This window comes from Microtus ochrogaster, chromosome 18 (genome assembly GCF_000317375.1).
Source record: "Microtus ochrogaster isolate Prairie Vole_2 chromosome 18, MicOch1.0, whole genome shotgun sequence".
Taxonomy (NCBI): domain Eukaryota; kingdom Metazoa; phylum Chordata; class Mammalia; order Rodentia; family Cricetidae; genus Microtus; species Microtus ochrogaster.
The window spans coordinates 3,571,163-3,591,662 of record NC_022020.1 but is presented as its reverse complement, the minus strand read 5'-3'; the positions used below and the strand labels follow the sequence as shown (position 1 = coordinate 3,591,662).

At 38.5% G+C, this 20,500-nt stretch overlaps 1 protein-coding gene across 5 annotated transcripts in view; it reads left to right on the top strand.

The window, feature by feature from the left end:
- The window catches only part of Usp14 (ubiquitin specific peptidase 14), a 42,247-nt gene that overhangs the window by 2,389 nt on the left and 19,358 nt on the right, over nt 1–20,500 (top strand). For 4 of the 5 annotated variants that reach the window (XM_005355746.3, XM_013349369.2, XM_005355745.3 and 1 more), the window contains exons 2-7: nt 3,439–3,584; nt 5,471–5,503; nt 10,092–10,196; nt 11,395–11,498; nt 18,216–18,274; nt 19,739–19,869. In XM_005355746.3, coding sequence (XP_005355803.1) covers nt 3,439–3,584; nt 5,471–5,503; nt 10,092–10,196; nt 11,395–11,498; nt 18,216–18,274; nt 19,739–19,869 — 578 coding nt within the window. The remainder of the gene's footprint in view (nt 1–3,438; nt 3,585–5,470; nt 5,504–10,091; nt 10,197–11,394; nt 11,499–18,215; nt 18,275–19,738; nt 19,870–20,500) is intronic. The other variant, XM_005355747.3, reaches the window with a different exon arrangement.

Sequence of the window (20,500 nt, the reverse complement as noted above, 5' to 3'; positions counted from 1 at the left end):
TGTAGGGTTTTTCTGTGTAGCCTTGATTGTCCTGGAACTTGCTCTGTAGACCAAGCTGGCCTACCTCTGTCTCCTGAGTGCTGGAATTAAAGGCATGCACCACTACTGCCTGGCCATATGCTGCCTTTTCCACTTCACCCTTGTTAATAGCTTCCAGTTTTCTCTGCTACTTTCTAATACACTCTAGGAATTATTGCTATCTCAGAACTCATGCTAAATTTTTGTTTTCCTTGTCTGTTTTAAGAATACTTCTCTGACCTTTGCTTTGAGATTCAACTCAAAAGTTGGCAGTGATAATTCAAAAGTTAATAATTCCTTCAAGAAATCTTTCCTGGTTGGGTTATGGTGGTTCATATCTCTAGTCTCAATATTTGAAGCACTGAGACAGAAGGACAGTAAATTTTGGTACAATGTAGGCTACACAGGAAGACCCTGTTCAAAAAAGCAAGATCAAACAGAACAATATCTTATTTATTTTTTTAAAGACTTATTTATTTATTATGTACACAGTGTTCAGCCTCCATGTATGCCCGCAGGCCAGAAGAGGGCACCAGATCTCATTACAGATGGTTGTGAGCCACCATGTGGTTGCCAGGAATTGAACTCAGGACCTCTGGAAGAACAATCACTGCTTTTAACCTCGGAGCCATCTCTCCAGCCCCCTCAAACAGAACAATAAATAATACTTCCTTACTCAAGACTTTTGTTTAGTTGTGTGTGTGGTGGTGTACACCTTTAATCCCAGCATTGGGAGGCAGAATCTTCCTGTGAGTTCAAGGCCAAGCTGGTCTACACATCAAATTATAGTCAGGGCTATATAGTAAGACCATGTCTTAAAAAGAAAATTGTTGTTCTTTGAGCCTTTAATCTTTATAATAAACATCATTATAACTATCACATCATCTCTATATTAGATTCTCTCTACAGATGGGTAATGTACTTATTATTAAGTCAATGTTTATTTATTCTGTATGAGATGGGTGTGCATGCAAAATGTGTTTGGTGGTCATGGGAATTGATTTCTTCTTCCACCATGTGGATTGTCTGATTGAACCCAGGTTGTCAGGCTTAGCAACAAGTGCTGTTACCTCCTGAGCCTTCTCTCTGGACTCATTAAATCTGGCTTTAGCATACTCTGTTGATAGAGTTTAGAAGTGGAGTCTGGGTCAGGAATTAAAGTTTTGATTTCTAGAAGCTGAAATTTGTTTTGAAATTTCCATTTGTGAAAAGACTCAGTTTTCAGTGTATTTGCTTGAGTTTTATTGTTCACATATTTCAAAAGTTAGCTATTGAAGTTGAGCCATACTTTTTTTTGTTTTTATTTCTTGAGCCAGTTTCTCTATATAATCCTGGCTGTCTTGGAACTTGGATTTTATAGACCAGGCTGGCCTCCTCCAATTCACAGGTTCTCTTGTCTCAGCCTCCTGAGTGTTGGGACTGAAAGTGGTCGCCACCACTACCTAGCTTAAGTTTTTCTTGAGGTAGTTCCTGTTTATTCCATTTGCAACTGCTATTTTATGTTCACACCAGCTGTACACAGGATTCCAGTTTTTCTATACCCTCACTAACCGTCATGAGAAACATTTGTGGCTGGGAGTAGGGCGGGAACAGTGAAGTAAAAGTGCTTGTGCGTTCTGAGTTGCATCCCCAGTACCCATCCACATGGTGGATGGAGAGAATCAACCCATGCAAGTTATCCTGTGACCTTAACATGCTTGCAATAGCTTACACACCCCATACGTAAACATATATGCTCAGTAATAAGTAAAATGTAATAAAAAGTTAAAAGACTTTTAAAATTCTGTGCTTGCAGGCATGTGTACTCAGAAAGTTGAGGCAGGAGAATTGCCAGTTTGAGCCCAGTCTCAGCTATACGCTAAAACTTAAACCTCAAAACCCCAAATAATGAAGGCAGGGAGACCATAGCTAACATATGTAGCCAACATTTCTTTGGATTTTTTTGAATATTTGAGTATCTCTTTGCTTGGGAAACAACCTTTCATTTTTCATACACCTTTCTTATAATTTAGAAGTATAATACTTTTTAAAAAAGAATGGTGCATGTGTGTGCACATACGCACACATGCCAGTTTGCATGTGCAGGCACACATTTTGAGAAGACAACTTTTGGGAGTTGGTTTTACCTTTCTACACTGAGATCTGGAAATCGAATGCGGGTCATCAAGCTTGTAAGCCGCTTGAAACATCAGGCTTTTACCCACGGAACCATCTCATGGGCCCAAGAATTCACCTCCTGAGTGCATTAAAAGTGTGCAACTACATACTCAGCCTGAATTATAATTCCTTACCCTGTTTTCAGTATTCTTTTCTTCTTTCAATTTTTTTTTTTCTTTTTGGAGACAGGGTTTCTCTGTGTAGCCCTGACTTTCCTAGAACTAGAACTAGCTCTGTAGACCAGGTTGACCTCAAACTCACAGAGATCCACCTGCCTCTGCCTCTCAAGTACTAGGATTAAAGGTGTGCGCCACCACCGCTCGCTGAGATTGTTTTTTTCTCATGATCTGTTTTTGTCTTTCGGACTCACTGTTCCAGCAGTGTCTATTGCTGTAAGTAAGTGATTCTCAACCTGTGGGTCTTGACCCTTTCACAGGGGTTGCCTAAGACCATCGAAAAACAGATATTTACATTATGATTCATAACAGTAGTAAAATTATAGTTATGAATTAACAACGAAAATAATTTTATGTTTGGGAGCTCAGAACAACATGAGGAACTGTATTAAAGGGTCGTAGTATTAGGGAGGTTGAGAACCACTGCTTTAAATGGTTCTTAAGATGACACATCCTGAAGGCTGGGAACTTTATTCTGGGAGATAGTTCAGTGGGATCAGAGGTTCATCTTGATATACAGAACTTATCGATGTGTAATTTAGAATACTTGGATGATAGTTAATAACCAATTTTGTGACATGAATCAATCAACTTCTCAAGTTAGTCTCTTCTTTCCCCTCTGCTCCCTGTCCCATTCCTTCCTTTCTTATCTCCCTTTCTTCTCCTCCCCTTCTTCCTCCCCCTCTTTTATCCTGCAGTGCTGGGAATTTAGCTCATGTCATCTCTATGCTAGGCAGATGCTGTACCACTGAACTGTGCTCTCAGCATGCTTTATTTATATAATGAGAAACCAAATTAGATCCAGTAAAATTTTGTTTTGGGTCCATTGCATGTACATTACTCATTTGGGAAATAAAACAATGAAGGATATATTTTGACTTTTCTTTTTGGAGGGTTGGGATTGAGACAGGGTCTCTCTATAGTCTTGACTGGCTTGGGCCTCACAAAGATGGCTTGTCTCTATCTACTAAATGGTAGGTCCTGGCATATTTTCACCTTTAAGAGTTATTCCCTAAGTATTTTCTGATTTTGAGGTCTATAAATTTAAAAGTATGTAAGTGAAAAATAATTATGTTTTTCTTTACAGTTACAGTAAAATGGGGAAAGGAGAAATTTGAAGGTGTAGAATTGAATACCGATGAACCTCCAATGGTGTTCAAGGCCCAGCTTTTTGCACTGACTGGAGTCCAGCCAGCCAGACAAAAAGTTATGGTGAAAGGAGGAACACTGAAGGTAAAAGTGATCTAAAATTTTATTAATACTGCTTATATAATTAATACTAGACACTATGATTATTACTAATGTACATTTTTGGAGACATGATCTTATGATGTAGTCCTGACTGGCCTGAATCTCCCCAGGTAGATCAAGCTGGCTTTGAACACACAGATCTGCCTGCCTCTGCCTCCTGTTTAAACTGTTCTAGTGGTGTTCTGTATGTGAGAAACATCATGTCTATTTCAAAATATAATATTGCAAAATGTCATTTAAAATTGTTTTCAGTAGATACCTCCAGTGGTCGGGACTATAGCATCTTATAATTATGTTTGAATTTTTCTATGAAGATGTTTATTTTTGTTGTAGACTAGCATAAAATGGATTTGCATATCTTTGATAATTTCATGTACAGAGATGGAAAATTTTATGTGTTAAAAATACACAACCAGGGGCTAGAGAAATGGATTAGTCGTTAGGAACACTTGTTGGCCTTGCAAAAGACTCAGATTTGATTCTCAGCACCCACCTGGGGACTCACAACTGTCTGTAACTAGAGTTCCAGGGGATCTGATGCCCTCTTCTGACTTCCCAAGATACCAGGTATGCATTCATACACATAAACTATAGAATAATAAAAATGCAACAATATTGGTAATTTGTTTTTTTAAATACCATAGTATATATTTTTATAATGTATATGAATGTTGAAATTGAGTTTAACATCTTCATCAAAGCCCTGGATTTCAAATAATGGGACACTTACACATTTTCCCTCCCTTTTCTACATTTTAAAGAAAAAATTTAAGAAATCTACATTTTAAAGAAAAATATTTTTCTCTTAAGAGTAATTACTTTAATAACAGTGCTCAAGAGGCAGAGGCAGGCAGATAGATCTCTCTGAGTTCAAGGCTAGCCTGATCTACAGAGTAAGTTCCAGGACAGCCAGGGCTACACAGAGAAGCTCTGTCTTGAAAAACTAAACCAAAACAACCCCCCCCCCCAAAAAAAAAGAAAAAAAGAAGAGTAATTAACTGTTGTGGGGGCTAGAGAGATGGCTCAGTGGTTAAGAATACTTGCTATTTTTCCAGAGGACCAGGGTTCAATTTCCAGTACCCACATGGCAGCTCACAACTGTCTGTAACTCCAGGGCGTCTGGAACCCCTCATATCAAATGTACATACAGGCAAAAAACACTAATGCACATTAAAAAAATTCATTGCTATCTAACTTCTACCTAGAGATGGGAGGATAAAAATGCTTATTTAAAAGGAGAGAAAAGCTATTTCCCCTCTTGTTCCTCTGTAATGATCACACAAACTCTATATTGAGAGTTCAAGATTAGCAGCCTTTGATGAGGGGCCACAAAATGATGAGTTTTTTTTTCTTTTATTGTTTATAATACCACATAAGAATAGAATAGCAGAAAAATATTTTTGTTGGGTTTGATGTGACATTCTGGAAGAACTGCCTGCCTGCCCTGTTTGTTAGGAATAGATATTGAGGAGAACTTGTTTACTTCCTAAATCCTATCTTTGGCCTTCAGGGACTTGGATAACTAGTTTGTGCTGAGTTGTGTCCTTTAGTTTACTTTGGACTATAGCAGAAAATACTAATTTAAAACGGTGATTAATAATAATTAACATTTATTGTGTATATCTCCTATACCAGACTTTTATGATTTTCCATTTCTTTCCACTGTATATTATTAATATTTTAAAACTAAGGTAGCAGAGCATCAGAGAGGTTTAAGTTAAAAGACATCGAAGTTTGTGATGTAAAGTCAAGCTGTTCTGGATTGAATTTCTAGTTTTGGGACAGGCATGTAAATTTTAATTTGAGGTAGCTTCAAATTTAATAATTGTGCAGAGGTGGTTAAACATTTTTGTTTGTCTTTGAAATAGGACGATGACTGGGGAAACATCAAAATAAAAAATGTAAGTATTAAGAACACTCATTGCAATGAAATGACCCTGTTATTTCACCAAAATAAATCCTAAGAGCCCCTCTTACATGTGTATTTTTAGTTACTCAGCATCATTTATTTATAATTCTTTAAGTTTTATTGAAAATCAAATACAGGTCTATCTATGAGCTCTTGTCTCATTGATCTAGTGGCTTAAAGTTATAGTAGTATCATGTGGTCTTGATAACAAAAGCAAATAAGTCTGTATGAAATAAGGTACTGTGAATTCTCTACACTTTTCCTCTTACAATATTTTTGAGTTCATTTGTAATTTTAGAAGAAATCATTTTCTTCAGGTTGACTTTGTTTGAAAATTATATAGATCTTTAGGTCAATTTAGAGAGAATGAATCTACATTTGAGTACTAAGTCTTTGAGTATGGTATGCTTCCTATTTTGTTTAGATATTTATTTTGTTATAGCAGAGTTGTAGTTTTTTGGTATAGAGACTTTGCCTGACTTTTGTTAGATTCTAAGAATTTTTATAAATGGTTTTATTCATCTTCACTTTATGTGCATTGGTCTTTTGTTTTCATATATGTCTGTGTGAGAGTGTTAGATCCCTTGGAACTGGAATTGAACCCATGTCCTCTGGAAGAGCAGCCAGTGTTCTTAACTGCTGAGCCATCTCTCCAGCTCCAGATTCTAGAATTTAATATTCTGTTGCTGTTGAAACAATATTTTTAAAAATTGTTTTTTAGTGTTCATGACTAGTGTTTAAAAATATAATTGATTTTCTTTTTTCTATTTTTTTTTTATTCTGTGATTTTAACACTTGATTCTTCCGGTAATGTTTTTGGAGCTCGCTTTGAGGTTACATACACAGGAATAATATCTGCAAATAATGAGTTTACTCTTGCCCTTTTCGTCGTCATTACTTCCGGTTTTGTTTTTTCCCCCTAAATTCTTGTTAGAATTTTTAGTATACTGTTAAATAGAAAACAGTGAGAGTGGACATTTTATCTTAATTCACTAAGATTTAAAATTATGAATGACTGTTAAATGCTGTTAAGTCCTTTTTCTGTTTGTTAAAATGATCATCTGATTTTTTTTTTTTTTTAATGCTTTGTTCAATTTCACTGTTACTTATCACCCATCCTCTGTCGTTGGTGCTGGGGATGAGACTGTGGGTCTGGTGCATGCTAGGCAAGCTCTTCACTGAGGTCCATGCCAACTGTGCTCTCATTGAGTCTTACCCACCCCTACCACCCAGTATTTCTAAATGTTGCCCATGTTGGCTCTGAACTGGCTCAGGCAGTCTTGCTTCAGCCTCAGAAATAGAATGAAGAGTGTGTGTCTGCTTGGTATGTATAAATGCTCTTAATTCTAGCACTCTGGAGGCAGACATAGGTATATCTCTGGAAGGTCCAGTTCAGTCAGAGCTACATAATGAATAAGACTCTGTGTCAAAGAAAAAATGTGCAATAAACCCCATTGTGTTGTTATGGGCTTTTGTCCATTGATATTTAGCATGTTTTGACATTAAAACTGAGATGTTAAAAAGTATTCATTCTTGTAAAAGTAATTACAAAGGGAGTTGGCAATTGGATCCATGGTAAATCTTTGCAGCTAAATCTGAAACCTGAGTTCAGTGCCTGGAACCCACATGGTAGAAGAGAAGTGACTTCTGCAGATTCTCCTCTGAGCGTCACATGTGGTACACAGACACTCACACAGTAAGAAACTGAGAGAAGTCCCTAACCCAAGTTCTGACTCAGCATTTGCAGCACTCCACCACTCAGTGGACATAGCAGCTTCATGGTTCTTCTCGTCCTAATACAGAACATCAGTCAGGGTCTCACTGGCTGGCATGGACTCTTTGTAGACCTTGAACTCACAGATTCACCTGCTGGGCTTGAAGGCATGTGCCGCCAGGCCTGGTTGTGAAAATATTTGTGAGGTAACATTTCTGAAAGAATCTCAGGTGCCAGTGGAGTTTCACAGACAGCACTTTGAGTTCTGTGACCATTTGGGAGGAGGACATATTTACCTCCTTAATGTATTGCTGGGTTCTGTTTCTTATTTAGGATGTTTATATGTATGATCATGAGGCATGTCAACCTTCATTTTTATAGAGATAGTGTCTCAAGTAGCTCAGAGTGGACCTGAACTCTGTCTGTAGTGCAGGATGGCCTTGAACTGATCTTCTTTTCTCTGCCTCCTGGTGCTGGGGTTAGAGGTCTGTGCCACCACACCTGGCTAGTCTTTAATTAATTAATTAATTATTATTATTATTATTTTTTTTTTTGGTTTTTCGAGACAGGGTTTCTCTGTAGCTTTGGAGCCTGTCCTGGAACTAGCTCTTGTAGACCAGGCTGGCCTCGAACTCACTCACAGAGATCTGCCTGCATCTGCCTCCTGAGTGCTGGAATTAAAGGCATGCGCCACCACCATCCAGCTGCTAGTCTCCCTCTCTCTCTCTCTCTCTCTCTCTCTCTCTCTCTCTATATATATATATATATATATATGTATATTTATTTATTTATTTATTTATTTTTATTTATTTATTTGTTTTTTTGTTTTTCGAGACAGGGTTTCTCTGTAGCTTTGGAGCTTGTCCTGGAACTCCCTTTGTAGACCAGGCTGGCCTCGAACTCACAGAGATCCACCTGCTTCTGCCTCCTGAGTGCTGGGATTAAAGGCGTGTGCTACCACTGCCCGGCTTTTTTTTTTAAAAATATTTATTTATTATGTATACAATATTCTGTCTGTGTGTGTCTGCAGGCCAGAAGAGGGCACTAAATCTCATTACAGATGGTTGTGAGCCACCATGTGGTTGCTGGGAATTGAACTCATGACCTTTGGAAGAGCAGGCAATGCTCTTAACCACTAAGCCATCTCTCCAGCCCCGCTAGTCTATATTTTTATTGGCAGATTATGCTGAGCTCTTTAAGAGAGTTGGAGAAAAATTTCTCTTTTCTGAGTGAGTTAAAGATTGATGTTCTTTACATATATGAAATCATTGACCAGTGAGTTCTTTTAGACCAGGAAAACCTTGTGGGAATTTGTGTGATTAATTTTAAATTTTTTAAGAGTTTTTTTTTTTTAATGTTTGTTTGGTAAGGATATTTTCACAGGAGTGGCGAGAACATAGATCAGTTCTTGCCTTCCACTGTGTTTGAGACAGGGTTTGTTTGTTTGTTTGTTTGCTGCTGTTGTTTGTTTGCTGCTGTGTCCTTTGAGCTTCTGGGAGTTTTCCCGTGTCTTCTTGCCTAGAAACACTGGGATTAGAAATGAGTGTTACTGTGTCTGGTTTTATGTGGGTTCTGGGGATTTGAACTTAGGTCCTCATGCTTGCATGGCAAGTTTTTTAAGACCTGTTGCATTTATCTTCCAGCCCTAGAGGATAACTTTTAAAGACCTCCTATGCCAGATATTTGCAGATCTCCCAAGTTCTAGAATTATAACCTATATGTATGTGCCGTCTTGCCTAGCTTAATACTCCTTCCTGTTTTCTTACTGATTATTGGCATATTTAAATATTTGCTTCCTTAGAAGGCTTTGGAAAAAGTTTTGTTAGTGCTGGTTTAGTATTGCTTTGCTGTTGTGTTATAAAAAGTTCATGGAGATCCCCCAGATCCATTCCTCCTCTGTTTCCCTTTAGAAAAAAGGCCTTTCAGGGATGAATACAGCATAATAAATTAGAGAAATATTAGGCACATACCTTCATATCAAGGTTGGATGTGGCAACCCAGTACGAGGAAAAGGGTCCCAAGAGCAGGCAAAAAAAGTCCTAAAGACCACCTTTACCTCCACTCTTAGGGGTCCTATAAGAATACCAAACTACACGACTCTAACATGCACAGACGACCTACCTCAGACCCATACAGGCTCTCTGATTTTCATATCAGTCTCTGTGAGCCCCTATGAGCCTTGCTTTGATTCTGTGGACTGTGTTCTGGTGGTGTCCTTGACCTCTCTGGCTCTTAAAATTCCTTTCCTTGGTGTTATCTGAGCCCTACCTAATGTTCGGTTATGGGTTTTTGCATCTGCTCCCATCAGTTGCTAGATGAAGCTTCTGATGACAGCTGGACTAGGTACCAATCTAGGAGTATAACAGAATATCATTAGGAATCATTCATGGACTTTATTCATGTTTGGTTCTGTCCTGGGTCTCTGGACTATCCAGCCTCTGGTTTCTGGCCATCCAGGAAGTATCAGGTATGGGCTCCCTTTCATAGTGTGGGTTTCCAGTTGGACCAGTCATTGGTTTATTGTTGTTGTTTTGAGACAGGGTCTCAAAATGTCCTGGAACTGTGGAGACCAGACTGGACTAGAAGTCAGGGAGCCCAGACCTTGGCCTCCCAAGTGCTGTGGTGCCAAGCTCATAGATGTTCTTAAGGTTCTAAGTTTGCTCATCTTACTAAAGAAACACAGGCCCATTTAAAGTCACTCCCTCCAGCTCACCAGGACTAGGTTGCCATGAATCTGTTTTATGTAGTTTTACCTTTCTTTGGCTAGTAGAACCATGCTGTATATGAGTTCTTTTGAGTTTCCCTTTATTGAACATAACATTGTCAACTTTTAAGTATTTTCATGAACTTATTTCTTTTGTAACAGGGAATGACTGTACTAATGATGGGGTCAGCAGATGCTCTTCCAGAAGAACCCTCAGCTAAAACTGTCTTCGTAGAAGACATGACAGAAGAACAGTTAGCAACTGCTGTAAGACACCAGAGTTTATGTTGGGTTACTACTTTTTGAAGGACAATTATTAAGATGCCTTCCAGAAAGTAGTATCTAAAGGCTCTGATTTAATTACTAACATTGATGTGTGTTAGCAATGAGCAGAATTTTAATGTTTCCCCTAGACAGGTCATCATAAAACTCAGGAGTTCCTTGATATTGTATACTTTGATTATTATAGCTTTCCTTCATTTACATGTGGTTTTAACTTAAACTTAATTTCTATTTATTATTAAATTTAAAATTCCTAATTCAGGGTTTATGCTTTTATACTTCAAAGCTATGAAATATTAAGGACTATTTTTACAGATGGAGGTGTTATATAATGCACATACAAATATACATATATCGACATATAGTAGATATGTATTGGGAAGCTAATTCTATTGAAATACTACTTATGAGAAAACAGGATCAAAGAGAAGTTTAAATGATAGGATATTTAAATTCTTAATACCTTCCATGTTAAATACAGTTTATATATATATATTTTTAATGGTACTGAGGATCAAACTGAGGACATGCTAAAGCAAGTACCTTGCCACTGAGCTATGACCTGGCTTCTATTCCAAAATGCAAAATCTATTATATGCAAAATCAATATAGAAAATGGTCAAGACTTGTCAAATTAAAATAGACACACACCTACTACTTTACATGTTTTGGAAGTGAAGGGAATTTGGGGACAGGCTGTGTTGCCCAGACAGTCTTGAATATGAATAACTATGATGTGCCTTTCTTCTGACTATTGAGATTGCAGGCATGCACTACCAAGCCCAGCTCATTTGTCTGTCTGTTTTTGTGTATTTGTTCTGAAGTCTTTCTACTGCACATTTCCTACAAGCCTAGAAAAGATGTAGAACTGATAGACTGTGCTCCTATTTTCTAGAAAAGATGTAGAACTGATAGACTGTGCTCCTATTTTCTAGAAAAGATGTAGAACTGATAGGCTGTGCCCCTATTTTTTAGAAAAGAATTAAAACAGAATTGTTGCTGGCGTGATACAAGTAAAAGTTTTCTGTTAAGGGAAATGAAAGAACACTGTTTTAGTGTGAAGGTAGAATATTAGTTGATAGGGCTGGTAAATGATTCTTGACTCAGAGTGTGAACTTTTGTGATTTATGTATGTTATGTCCTTTTATAAATGTGTTAATCCTACTCCATCCCCTTTTATCAGATGGAGTTACCATGTGGATTGACAAACCTTGGTAACACTTGTTACATGAATGCTACAGTTCAGTGTATTCGTTCTGTGCCTGAACTCAAAGATGCCCTTAAAAGGTAAGACTGAAAAGAACTGGTTTCCTCTCTGAGTAAAGGTGGCTCACTTTTGAATGAGCGCCCCTACTTTCAAAGCATCTTCATTGAGACACTTATTCCACCAGGTCGCTTTTCATGTACCCATGGTTTTTATTCACAGAATTGTATGACTGTTACTGCTTTGAAAACCTTCCCTTTCTTAAGAAAAGAAATGTGGCCAGGCATGGTAGTGCACACCTTTAATTCATTCAGGAGGAAGACGCAGGGTGATCTCTGGGTTTAAGGCTAGGCTGTTCTGCATGTGAGTTCCAGACCTGCCGGGGCTACATAGTGAGAACCTGTCTCCAATGAATGAATGAATGAATGAATGAATGAATGAATGGACATGTGTACTCACTGGTAGTCACATCTTTTATTTTTCCACCCATCTTCAGCAATTAATTTACTTTCCATTTTATAAATTTGCCCATTAGGGCATTTCATATACATATAATCATAGAAGATGTGGTCTTCCACTTGACTTTGTTCATTTTGCATAATATTTCAAAGGTTCATGCATACAGAACATTTATTACTCTTACTGTTTCATGGTACACACATATAAAATTTTCTTTATTCATTTTGTTGGCAGGCATTTGGCTTGTGTCCACTGTTACGAGTAATGCTGCTATAGAATACTGTGACTAAACTATCCGCTTAAGGAAGAGGAAGGGCTTGTATAGGAGGTGCAGCTTAAAGAAAGCATTGGAGTAACAAGATTTATTAAGACACTTAGACCTATTTTCTTCATAGGAAGAAAATACTGGAGTGGATGCTGTCTAACAACCTGGGTGATCTTTTTTGCCACTCCATGAGCCAGCCTTCCTAAATCCCCCCAAATCTGGGGCATTGTTTAGACCTGAATCCTATACTTTGCCTTTCAGTGAAGGGAACCTGTCCTTAGGTGGTCCCATGACTTTGCATCCTCCACCAATAGACTCTGTCCTTATGCTTATTGCAAATCCTACCTCAGTCCTAGCTCTGTTTATCAGTCAATAGATCTCATTCTTACCGTAAAATTCACAGGTGCTTTGCTACCCTGTAGGAAGCTTCTGTGCAGCTATGCTTAAAGCTTTGTTGTGATAGCTGTCACTTGGAAACCTTCTCCCAAATTCTTACTGTGCTTAAGAAAAGTAAATCCTGCAGACGGACTCTGGATGTTTTGACCCAGCACCTGCTAATGTGCTGACCCTGAGTGTCATTCTTCCCTTATTTCTCTGCGGGCCATGAAGTTTGCACTGTCTCCACCACATTTATTTTGGCTTACAGTTCCAAAAGGATGGTAGATACCCCATGGTGGTGTAATGGTGAGAAACGTATGACAGCGGGCAAGGCATGACTGCGAGCAGGAAACTGGCTGATCACCTTTATTGTACACAGGAAACAGGGTGGAAATAGGAAGTCATACAAGTTTGTAGACTCCTAAAGGCCACCCCTAATGATTTACTTACTTACTCAGCAAGTCTGGAACTTGCCTGAAAAGCACCATGAACTAGGGACTCTTGTCTCTAATAAATGAGCCTATGGGGGATGTTTCTCATTCCAACCACTGCAGGTATTCATGTACAAACATTTGGACAGCGTTTTCATTTCTCTTGTTTTTGAACCTAGGAATGGGTTGTTTAGTCATAAGATTTTGAGAAACAAAATTTTCTGCAAAGATGCTGCACCATTTTACATTTTACCAGCATTGGAAAAGGACTCTTAATTTCTCCACCTTTGTTTAGTACTTGTTACAATCTGAATTTGATTGCAGTTAGCCTACAGGCGTAAAGTGGTGACTGATTGATATTCTCATTTATGTTTCTAATGTCTAAAGATGTTAAGTATCTTTTCAGATCTTTATTGGACATTTGTATGTTTTGAAAATGTCTATTTAAATCTTTGGCTTGTTTTTTAAAATATATTCTTTTATCTATCTATCTATCTATCTATCTATCATCTATCATCTATCTATCTGTTTTTTGGTGTTTTGTCATGGGTATTTGTAATGGTTTAGATAAGATGGTGCCATTCTCGGAGGGGCGGCAGCAGGCCAAAAGGGGCAGCTGGGTCCCACCACCTGAGGCCTCTCTGGGTCAGGCCAGTGGAGGTTGTGGATGAGAGACCTTGGCAGGTGAGAGACAGAGATGGATAGGCATGCTATGCACAGTGAGTATTTAGTGGGTTATGGAAGGAAAGGGAAGGGGGAGGGATGGGGATAGGATAGAAGAACCACCTCTTCCGAAGAGAGACAGGGCAGAGAAAGAGCTCACAGGCTAGAAGCAGAAGGAAGATCCTCTTGCCTCTGCAGACCGGAGGGGAGTGGGCGGGGCTTGTCTCTTAAAGTAACAGGACAGAACATTAAAGTGTTGGGTCCCCTGATACTGGAATTACAGACACTGTAAGCTGCAGTGTGGGTGTTGGGAATTGAACCCCGGTCCTCTGCAAGAGCAGTCAGTGTGCTTAACTACTGAGCCATCTCCCCATTCCTCTTAGCCTGTTTTTGAGTTATTTGCCCCCCTCTTTTAAAAAAAATTCAGTTGTTTTTAAAATATATTCTAAATTGACTTACTAGATAATTTATAAGTACTTTTTTCTGTATTCTGAGTTGTTTAACTTTGTGGGTGTTCTGTTTCCAGCACATTAAAAAATTTTTTTTTTTTTTTGGTTTTCCGAGACTGGGTTTCTCTGTGGTTTTGGAGCCTGTCCTGGAACTAGCTCTTGTAGACCAAGCTGGTCTCGAACTCACAGAGATCTGCCTGCCTCTGCCTCCCAAGTGCTGGGATTAAAGGCGTGTGCCACCACCGCCCAGCTAAAAAATATTTTAATGTAGGAGCTAGGAAGATGGCTTAGTGGTCAAATATGGTTGATATGCAAGCCTGATAACCTGAGTTTGGTCCCTGGAGCCTATATAAATTACCAGATACAGTGGCATGCATCTGTAATCCAGCACTCTTAGGGCCAGATGGTAGGCACAAAGACAGACAAGCTAGCTTGCTGAAATATGCTATGAGCCCCTTCTTCAGCAAAGTAGAAGGAGTGAACACCTGAAAGTCCTCTGATCCTCATGTGTGCAGTGCAGCACATGAGTGCACACAGAGTAAATTTAAAAATCGTATTTTAATGTAGTTGAATTTTAATTTCTCATTTTATCTCTTCTGGTGTTATGTTAGAAATGAACTCTGTAATATAACATTGCCAACATTTATACTATGTTTTTTGTTTTGTTTGAGACAGGGTCTCTGTCTTTCCTGGAACTCACTATATAGACCAGGTTGGTCTTGAAGTTTACAGGAATCTACTTGCCTCTACCTCAGCTGGTATTAAAGGTGTGAGGTATCACACCTGGCCACATTTCCTTTTTCAAGGAAGAGAAATTTTTCCTGTTAATTTGCATGTATGGTAGGAGGTAGATGTGTTCTTTACTCCATCTCTTTTTGTATATAGGTAATATAGATCTTCCAGCACTGTTTGTCAAACTGTTCTAACTCATTTAGTTGTCTTAGTAGCTTTGTTAATAACAGTTTATATGCTTTTAATTTTGTTCCCTTCAGGTTAAGGTTTAACTACGCTAGTTGAATGGTAGTTTTAAAAAAGAGCAAAACCTTTGTTTTTATATTCCATTATACCATTGTGCACAGATTGCTAGGGCCTCCAGAAGACTACCACAGAGACCAAATTTTGTATGTAAAAGCAAAGAGCCTTTATTCAAGTTTGAACTTGGGGTGTCTGTGTGTCCAATACATTGGCACGATCAGAGTGCCTCAAATTCAGTTGGGGTGGGTTTTTCTTTTATCACAACAGAGGTTGGACTGAGGGATTTCTCAGGTTTAGGACCCCTGATTGGTGGCATTTGTCTAGGGTTGTCTTGGTGAAAAGGAATGGATGTGTGCAGGCTAGTAGACGTTAGATGATCCTTTGTACAATGGTTGGGACGAACGTTAGGTCCTTTCCTCTTCATTCCTGGGTGGTGCCTGGGTGGTCTCAGTTTGTGGTCTTTCCTGGAAACAGGTAATCTGAAACTCAGGCCTCTGTTGATCTTGACATGGCTTGGCCCTACAGTTGAATGATAGTTTTAAAAAAAGAATAAAAACTTTGTTTTTATATTCTGTCACACAAGTGAATAAAAGTCATATGCTTTGAGAACCTATGAATTTGTCTGTAAATCTCTTCTCAGTGAGTATAAATTAAAAAATAGTAGAGGCTAGAGAGATGGCTCAGCAGTTAAGAGCACTTAATTGCTAAAGTGCTTTTGCAGAAGATCTGTATTCACTTTCCCAGCATCCACATAGCAGCTCCGAGCTGTCTATATGTAACTTCAGTTCCAGAGGGGCTGACACCCTCTTCTGCTTTCTGTAGGTACCAGACACATGTGTGTGGTGCACATACATATATGCAGACAAAACACTCATGTACATGAAATAACATAAATGAATCCTTAAAAAAAATGCCATGGGGGCCAGTGAGATTTTTCAGTTGGTAAAGATGCCTACTGCATGTCCTGAGTTCAGTATCCAGGACCCATATGTGGAAGGGGAAAACTGATGCCTGACAGTTGTTTTCCCTCTTCTGTGACATACACATGTGTGCGTGCACGTGTGCACACACACACATTATAATAATATGATAATGAGCTGTTTGTATGATGGTGATTGGGGAGCCTTTATTGAAAGATTTTTAATGAAAATATGAACATTCAAATTATTTAGTACTTGATACTGGTAGTTATTTTCATCGTTAGCACTTTTTTTCTCTTTTATTTTTACTTAGAAATATGGCCTGATACAATCACAGTAATCCTTTTGTGATTTTTTTTCAAAATACTATTTTTTGCCGGGCGGTGGTGGCGCACGCCTTTAATCCCAGCACTCAGGAGGCAGAGGCAGGCGGATCTCTGGGAGTTCGAGGCCAGTCTGGTCTACAAGAGCTAGTTTCAGGACAGTCTCCAAAGCTGCAGAGAAACCCTGTCTCGAAAAAAAAAGAAAAAAAAAGAAAAAAACAAACAAAAAAACAAAGTAGTTTAGGTTTTTTTCTTTTTTTTTCTTTTCCTAAATGTTCTTAGAATCTGAGTGTTTACTTATTTTTTTTTTAACTATGGTACCAAATTAGGTACTTTAAATTTGACTAAATTAGAACTTTCGGGTTTAATTTTTTTTTTAAATGATTTTTTGAAGTATTTTATGTTTGAGTGTTTTGCCTGCATGCATGTAGTTTGCACAATCGGTGTTCTTTATTCCCTTGGAGGTCAGAAAAGGGCATTGGATCCCATGAAACTAGAGTTATGATTTTGAGCTGTCATATGGGTGCTGGGGGTCCTCTGCAAAGGACCTCTAAGCTGCTAAGCCATCTCTCCAGCCCAAAATGTTTAGATCATTTTTTCTTACTTCTAATGTTTTTATCTGTATTTTACTTTTAAAAAGTTATGTTTTGTATGGGCTGTAGAGATGGCTCAGAGGTTAAGAGCATTGCCTGCTCTTCCAAAGGTCCTGAGTTCAATTCCCAGCAACCACATGGTGGTTGTAATGGGGTCTGGTGCCCTCTTCTGTCCTTCAGGCATACACACAGACAGAATATTGTATACATAATAAATAATTTTTTAAAAAGTTATGTTTTGGGACAGACTTTATTGTGCCACTTACTTGTCTTCACTGACTGGTTCACTACCTGTGCTCTGCTCTCAAGTTTTGTAAATTAGTCCTTCTTTGATTTCTTTGAGAATCTGAAGTAGTCTTAAAGATGTTTCCTGCCCTCCACTCCATCTGACTCTATAAATTTAAAAAACAAAAAACAAAACAAAAACTTCAAACAAAAACTTTATAGTTTCAAAAAATTATAAAGAGATGGCAGGAAAGCAAAGCCCTTGAGTTGGAGGAATTGAACATCTCTTTGGTGGCCTCCTTCATCCTATTGAAGTAAGCAAAGTGCTTTTATGTTTTTAAATTGAGGCATACTTTACACCTGTAGGGACACATACCACACTGTTTGGTTTTGTCGTTTATTTTTTTCCTTGTTGGATTTGATTAGTTTGGATAGATGCAAATGCTTTGTGATCTATTTTCCTGCCAACCTAGAACATTTTATTTCTCCAGCTAAAAATCCTATTCTCTCTAAGTACCTCTGACAACTTCATATCTTGGGTTACTTTACAGTTCTGGAATGCAGACAGATCATGTAGGCTTTCATTTTTGTTTTAGTTCTTTATTCGACCTAAAGTTGAGGTTTGTCAAGGTTGATTGTGCGGTTAGTTCTGACTGGTCTCTTCTCTGAGATATTATTAGAGACTCTAGTGAATGGAGTAGAAAAGCCATGTTTTACCATAGAGAATTTATCAGTAAGTGGGGATTGAGATTCTATATAGTGAGGTAATATGTGAGCAGTGATCATGGTTGGATTTTTTTCCTTTCGATGTTTCATGTTCTGTGCTATTGTAAATTAACTGAGGATCATAAAGCTGAAAGTGAAAGTAGATACTCTCTACTAGAACGTTGACCTGCTAGTGACTGAGTTATCTTAGATGAGCAATGAATCTAAGTATGTGGCTTTTAAGTTTAATAGCTTTTGAAGGTCCATTGTGCTTACATGAATAAGATCAGAATGGGAAAAATACTTTGAGAAATTTGAATTCAACAGTATCCTAATAAGTTCTTTTAACTTAATTTCTTCTCATTTAAATTTCAGGATAAATTTAATTATGTTTGTTATACTTAATGTTCCTAGGTATGCAGGTGCCTTGAGAGCTTCAGGGGAAATGGCTTCAGCACAGTATATTACTGCAGGTCAGTACGTATACTGAGAGGGGCTGTCCTATTCAGTAAATGTTACTTACATGTGTGTATGTGTGTGTCCATGTGCACGTGTAGAGGTCAGGGCAGCTTTTGTGAGTGGGTTCTCTCCTTGGACCATATAGGTCCTGGGAGAATTGAACTCATGTCAGGCTTGTCAGCAGGTACCTTACTCCCAGAACCATCTCTCCAGGTGAAGCCACAGCACCTTTTTTATTAAAAAAAAAAAAATGGTGGCAGTAGTGGGCCTGGTGCCCCAAGCCTTTAATCCCAGCACTTAGGAGGCAGAAGTAGATGGATCTCTGTAGGTTTCAGGACGGCCAGGCCTATGTAAAAAAAAAAATGAACAAACAAATAGCAACTAATTTCTTTTTTGTCTGTCACTTCATATCCTTACATTAAATAACTTGAAATGTATGCAGATTACAAACCAAATATATTTTTTCCTTGTCTTTCAAAGAGTAAACTTCCCTTCTGGTGTTTGTTTGGTGTATGTGCATGTAGTCACATTTTTGTGTGTTGTGTATTAGTGCACGTGGAGCCAGAGGTCAACCTTCGGTGTTCTTTGGGAGCCATTTATCTTTTATTTTTCATTGGCCTGGAACTTTGCCAGTTAGGCAAGTCTTGGTGGTCATGGAACCCAGGGTCTCCCTGTTCCCATCTCTCTGTGGTTAAAATGAGAAGTGTGTACCATTGTCTCCAGCTTTTTTAATGGGCTCTGGGAGTTGAGCTTAGGCTCCTGTACTTTCATGGTACACACTTTATTGACTGGGTCCTCTCCCCAGGCCAGACCTTTGGATTTTTTTTGTGTTGTTATTTTGTTTGCAGAGTCTGTTAGTTAAATCCCTGGGAATGACATTAAGAGGTGACAGAAATAAGTTTTAGTAGTGATTGTTATTAAGAAAAAACTTACTTGATGTTAATAAAGAAGTAATATGTGTAAGAATAAATCTAAATTACTATTTTTGTGGTGCTAAGGATTGAACTTGGGCCTCATGCGAGCTAAGTGTGCTCCCTACCTAAGCTATTGGGTATTCTCTAAAGGCCAGCATCATGTGCTTCTTTACTACGTGAGGGGAATTTGACATTGTAATTAATGAACAGCCCCCACTTTATTACTGAGACTGGATGTCACCATGTAGTCCAAGTTGGTCTTGAACTCAAGATCTTATTGCTATATCCTCTCAAGAAATGAGATTATAGGTACACACTACCATGCCTGACTAGAAATGAATCATCTCATAAATAATTAGATTAGAAAATGTTTTATAGCTGTGCTATTTTATCCTCAGAAGTTTTATTTAATTGTAAGCCACATGTCATACAGGTCACCCGTTTGAAATGTGTCCATCATTCTTCATAGTGTTGTATAATTTTGGAACATTTTTATCACTACAAAATAACCATATATTAAATATGTTACTGTTTTTCTAAATGAATATTTGTTTTCTTTTCAAGCCCTTAGAGATTTGTTTGAGTCCATGGATAAAACGTCTTCTAGTATACCCCCTATTATTCTACTGCAGTTTCTGCACATGGCTTTCCCACAGTTTGCGGAGAAGGGTGAACAAGGACAGTATCTCCAGCAGGTAATCAGGGACAGGTTTCTCTCATTTGGTGTCAGCTCTTGTTTCTCTGCTTCTCTTCTCTCCTGGGAGGAGCACTAGGGTCACAAATGCTCTGGCTCCATGTTTGACTTGGACATGGGTTTTGGGCATTCAAATTCAGCTTGGACAGCAGGCACGTTCCTCACGTAGCTAGCTCTCTAACCCAAAACTTAGGTGTCCCGCACTGATAGTAACTGTAATGTAGTTGTAAACACAGGTCTTAGTCTGCTTTAGTTCACGTCATTATGTCTTACCACAGTGTGGCTGTCATCTTGATGTTTTCATCCCTATACGTTATATACTTATGAGGCCCTGATGTCGTTTGAAAAATGTAAATAAGGGCAGGAGTAGAGTTGAATAATTAAACACTGCTTTAGCATTAATGAAGCTCTTCCCAAAATAGGTAAATTAAAAATAAGTGGGGCTTGGGGCTGGAGAGATGACTCTCCCTGTGTTCCCAGTACCCATGTTGTGTCACTCATAACTGCTCTTAACTGCAACCCCAGGGCAGCTCTTGTGCTCTCTGCAAGCACACATGTGGATGCACTCACACACACATGTGGATGCACTCACACACACATGTGGATCCACTCACACACATGTGGATCCACTC